Raw genomic sequence first — 5,560 nt, forward strand, 5'->3', positions numbered from 1 at the left:
AAAAAAACAAAAAAAGAACCAACCTTGTATTCAGCCCCCACTGTACATCAGGCATTATTTCCAGTCCTCACCTCATCTCATTCGGTGAACAGTATTAGCTCCATTTTATGGATGAGAAAACAAAGGTAGGCTGAGTGTCTTGTGCAGGGACACAGGCAATAAGTGGCAGGCCTGGCATGGAATTCACGCATACGACTTCTAAATTGTGTGCTTTATTCGAACTGCGGAGCTGGGGCTTGACTAATACTTGACTACGCCTAAGTTTTTCCCCCAGGAACTTCCTTGATAATTTTCATTAAATAGACCTTACATTTTCAATCCAGTCAAGCCTCTGGGAGATAAGTTAAAAATTCCCTGATGGATAATGACATTAAAAACAGCAACTGTGTACACTGCTTTAAAAGTGTGCCTTCGTGCATTTCTCTTGTGAAATACTGTGACGGCCTTGTGAGGTGGAGCTGATCACATGTGGATTTAGGGGCAGAAACTGGAAGACCACGACCCACCTAGACCACACAGGCAAGAAATGGACCCCCAGGACCAGAATCCCTTCTGACTATAGTTCCTGGTCTCTTCTTGAGTTGTTATTTGCAGAGAAAAAGCATCTCACATAAACAGTTTTACTTCGGTTATCAAAAAGATACTCAATGATCTATATTTCAAAGACTCTAGATTCATGGGAGTTGGGGAAATTTTAAGCATTCGGAATGTATTCTGGAGCATGTCTTTATGTTCTTTATTCTGTAGCCTCCCATGGGTGGGCAGCCGAATGCGTTTTGGGAGACAGCAGGTCTCGTGGATAATATTTCTGAAGATCGGAGCAGGTTGTGTCCAAGTCCATGTTGGCCATGACTGCAGAACGCCCCAGTGGCAGCAGGGGGCACCCTGGAGCTTTGTATCCTCCCTCAGGCCCGCGGCATCTCCCCTGGCTCCACCATCCCGAGGTGCCGAGAAGCCGGGTGTCTCAGGTCGGACGCACGCTGGTTCGCTATGGCCATTTCTGATCAAACACAGAACAAATGGATTGTCCAGATACGGTGTCTGTGAAAGGAGCCCAGCTGTGGGCCTGGGGAGGCAGGTGCCCTGGCAGGGGTGACATTCTTAACCCACAGGGAGGGCCCAGAAGGGACGCGGGAGGTCACCTGCCGTGCAGCATTCGGGGGTCTTGGAGGTGGGCAGCAGCTGTTCACCCGTGGGCGTGGAGGAGCATCAGCGCTTGAACAGCGGAAGCAGCATTTACAGGCCAACACCAGCCCGGCAAGGGCCGGGGGCCCAAGGCTATGGTGTCCAGAGCCTCCCAGCTTCCACTCTGGCCTCCAGTGGCCATGGAATTGCTAACTATGAGGGCACGAGCTTCTCCCAGCAAGTCAAGGGGACGCTATGTGCTGCAACAACGGGTCCGGCCGCCTTGCATTTGGCCTTCCAAGCCCCTCTCTGAGCCCCAGGACTTACCCACACCTGCCGGCCCATGCAGGGTGGACCTAGCCTGCCTCAGTCAGGCCTCACTCCGGAGCCAGGCTTGGTGCAAACTCCCAGCTGAGCTCACACGCTGGCTGCGGTCTGTGATACTTCCCTGGTGGTCTCTGACGGGGCCGTATGGCCTCCCTCTGGAACCCAGGCTGCACACTCCAGGAGCTGGAGGCAGTCAGGCAGAATCAGCCTCTGGTTGCCCGCATGGGGTGTCAGGCGGGGGTAATCCATGGGGGAGCCTGGGGAAAGAGGGCGGGGGTGTGGCACTGGTCTCAGGCTGGGGGAAGGAATTCACACCTGCATGGCTGAGGCTGGTGCCGTCCCCTCTGATCACCGGGATCAGCCTTTCCTTCCCCAGGCTCAATTTGCACCCCCAGCCTGTATGGTTGGCACTGTCTCCCGTGGGGAGCCCCTGCTTGGCTCAGGGGAGACCCCGGTCCAGAGTCTACCTTTGGAGCTGCCCTGGCCTGGGCCTGGCCCTCCGGTGAGGCTGCAGTAGCCAGGAGAGGGCCAGTCAGAAAGGCCGTCTCCCTGCAGGGGTTTCTAGCCAGCAGGCCAGGGGAAGGAAGTTGTCAGGAGTCCTGCGGGGAAGGCCAGGGTTGCAGACGGGGTGGCAGTCAGCTCCATGTAGCTCTGGGACCCAGGTGTGTGGCAGGGCCAGGAGCACGTTCTGCTGCGTTTCCAGACCCGACTCCAGCTCATCTCCTTGAGAGACCCTTTCACCCATCCCGGCCTGCATCTGCCTGTGTCGTCCTTTCCAGCAGCAGCCTTGTGGCTGTGCCTATTCTGTGCCCTCCGAGTTCTAGGTTGAGGGTGAGGATTGGATGAGTTGATCCACGCAAGGCTCCTAGCACAGTGCCTGGCACGTGGTTAAATAGACATGAAGTCGTAATAACCAGGTGTGTGACCCTGTCCTCAGTGTGAGTGCCACAGTGGGGTGGAGAGTGGCAGCTCTGCTGGGCAGGAGCGTAGGGTCTCAGTGACAGGGCTCCCTCATTTCCCTGATAGGGAGAGAGTAAGCTCACTGAATAGTAAGTTGGCTGCATCTTTTCTGTCTGAGCCTCTCAGGGAAGCTTCCTAGAGGGATAAAGTCTTGAGCTTGAACTTGGAGGAGTTTGCGGGTGGCTGGGTTGGGGTGGGGGTGGGATGGGGGTGCCAGCATGCCAGGCAGGGGGAGCAGCATGGGCGAAGGTATGGAGATGGGAGAGGGATCTGGACGGGGTGCCTGTGGCTGCAGCACAGGGCGTGTGTGAGTGGGAAGCAGGTGAAGAGAGGAAGAGCGCAGGGGCTTCTGGGGGCTTCTGGACCCACCGTGGGAGCAGGCCAATGGCTGGCAGGGCTAGGTGGTGCAGGTGCCCTTCATGGATTTGGTCGAAGTGGGCACACATGCTTATGTCAGAGGCATGTAAACCAGAGCAACTCCATCTTGAGTAGGAGCTGGGTAAAATGAGGCTGAGACCTACCGGGCTGCATTCCCAGACGGTGAAGGCATTCTAAGTCACGGGATGAGATAGGAGGTCAGCACAAGATACAGGTCATAATGACCTTGCTGATAAAACAGGTTGCAGTAAAGAAGCTGGTCAAAACCCACCAAAACCTAGATGGGCATGAGAGTGACCTCTGGTCATCCTTGCTGCTACACTCCCACCAGCGCCATGACAGTTTACAAATGCCACAGCTATGTCAGGAAGTTGCCCTATATGGTCTAAAAAGGGTAGGCATGAATAATCCACCCCTTGTTTAGCATATCATCAAGAAATAACCAGAAAAATGTGCAACCAGCAGCCCTTGGGGCTGTTCTGTCTATGGAGTAGTCATTCTCTATTCCTTTCCTTTCCTAATAAACTTGATTTCACTTTACGGACTCGCCCTGAATTCTTTCTTGCGTGAGATCCAAGAACCCTCTCCTGGGGTCTGGATCGGGACCCCTTTCCTGTAACCCTTACAGCTCTGTACACCTTGCGGGTCTTGGAGGGAGGCTGGAGACAGCCCAGGGCTGAGGGCACCCCCTCCGTCAGGGGTAAGGCTGATGCCTGAAGCCTCAGTCTGCCCCACCCACCAAGGCAGAAGGCTGGCCCCTAAGGAGGAGTGATGCCCCAGGGTCGTAAAAGAGCAGTGGGAGCTCCTTAGAGTGGTGGGAGGTGGAGGCTGGTGGGGGTCAGGGTAGGAAGTGGGTACCTGGCTGGGTGAGCATCCCCAGATCTGTGGGGCTGGCTCCTTCTTCATCACCCTGACCTGCCCCTGTGCTGAGAGGACGGATGAGAGGGTGGGGCCAGAGGCTCTGCAAACTGTGCTCACCCCCTCCTTGAGGTTGTTCATGCTCAGTTCAGCTGTGCTTCTTCCTGGGGAGAAAGTCTTCGGAAGCTCAGGGAAAAGGCGGATCAGGAATGCGGAAGTGCCTGGGGAGGGAGCCGCTCAGAGGATTACAGTCCACACGGTCAAAGCAATCCACACAGCAGTCCCCGAGAGCAATCAAGGCTGGAGGAGGGGGTGCTGCAGGCCCCTGAGACTGGGGAAGGGGAGGAGACATGTTGAAAGGGGACAAGAAGGGACTTTTGGGGGTTGTGGACATCTCATTTGTTTGTTAAGCCATTTCCTTATCACACCAGCCCATAAGGTAGATAATATTTCTATCATACCTGTTGGAAAAGGAAGGCTCAGAGAGGGTGAGCAACCTGCCAGGGTCACACAGCAGACCTGGCATTTGAACTCAGGGCTCTGACTCATGGAAATCCCTCCACAGCAACAGAAAAGATCACAGAGAGGCTGGGGCCAAAGTCAGATTCTGCCTAGCTCCCAGCTGGCCTGTGGCCAGCCCTGCCATGATTTCTTCTAAGGCTGTTAGTCTTTGAAGAATAGCAAAGCCCAGGAGTGAGTTCATCTGCTACCATGAAGTGAGTTGTTTCTGAGACGCACTTCTGGGAGGTTTGACATCGCTGTCACAGAAGGGACTGAGCAGAAACTGCTGCTACAAATACGTCTTGTTTGAGAGTGAGCTGGGGCTGGGGCTGGGTGAGCTCGGAGGCCCTTCAGGTCTGGGGTTCCTTCATTCCAAGTCTCTTTCCTTTTACGGGCCTCAGTTTCCTCCTCATGAGAGGTGGAGCAGTGGTTCCCAAACACGACGTTGGAAGTGTGTTAAAATGCAGATTCCTGGGCTCGACTCTACAGCTCTCCCAGCAGCCACCTTCCCAGGTGAGCAGACCCTTGGGAAGGCATCACCTCAAGACCCCTGCATCCTTCCTGCAGAGTTCTGGGATTAAGCTAAGTCCTGGGAAGGTAGGACGGGCCTGGGCCTCCCACCTCCCTTTGCTGTAGGGTCAGTCCTGTCTCTGCTCCCTCAACCCCTAGTTCCTGTCCATTTCTTTTGAGACAGCTTTTCTGTCTCAGGTCCTCTAAACCTGCTCTCAGGTCCTCACTTCCTGTCACCTGGGCAGCAGAGTATGTTTTCTTCAACAGCACCCTCCCTAAGAGACTCTTCAAATCATTTATTTGTCATGATGCATGATAGTTAAATGAAATAACGGAGGCAATGAAGCACCCACTCAGAGGCCGGCACCTGGTGCACCTTTGACAAGTGGCACTTTCATCTCGAGGACAGTTGGGAGGAGCTTGCATGGATGAGTGGGGACGTGGGTGTGCTGACATGCAGGCGCTGTCTGGCAGCAGGTTAGATTAGAGGTGGAGGGGGCACAGCGGTATGGACAATTAAACTAGGACTCAGGGACACTCTGCCCCAGGACTGGGCAGGCGAGTGCTCTGGGAGGTGATGGTGTTGACCTGACCAGGGACCCATGCCCTTTCACCCCTTTGTTGTTGTTGTTGTTTGAGATGGAGTTTTGCTCTGTTGCCCAGGCTGGAGTGCAATGGCTCGATCTTGGTTACTGCAACCTCTGCCTCCCAGGTTCAAGTGATTCTCCTGCCTTAGCCTCCCGAGTAGCTGGGATTACAGGCATGCGCCACCGAGCCTGGCTAATTTTTGTATTTTTAATAGAGACAGGGTTTCACCATGTTGGTCAGGCTTGTCTTGAACTCCTGACCTCAGATGATCTGCCCGCCTTGGCCTCCCAAAGTGCTGGGTTTACAGGTGTGA

General features: G+C 54.7%; 1 protein-coding gene across 1 annotated transcript in view; it reads left to right on the forward strand.

Moving 5' to 3' along the window:
* Positions 1-5,560, forward strand: part of LOC105528548 (putative uncharacterized protein FLJ33534) — a 36,302-nt gene that overhangs the window by 6,739 nt on the left and 24,003 nt on the right. The window contains 4 exon segments of the mRNA XM_011965337.1: positions 748-968; positions 1,518-1,522; positions 4,551-4,619; positions 4,621-4,746. Coding sequence (XP_011820727.1) covers positions 748-968; positions 1,518-1,522; positions 4,551-4,619; positions 4,621-4,746 — 421 coding nt within the window.

The sequence above is a fragment of the Mandrillus leucophaeus genome, unplaced genomic scaffold (genome assembly GCF_000951045.1).
Source record: "Mandrillus leucophaeus isolate KB7577 unplaced genomic scaffold, Mleu.le_1.0 Scaffold72, whole genome shotgun sequence".
Taxonomy (NCBI): Eukaryota; Metazoa; Chordata; class Mammalia; order Primates; family Cercopithecidae; genus Mandrillus; species Mandrillus leucophaeus.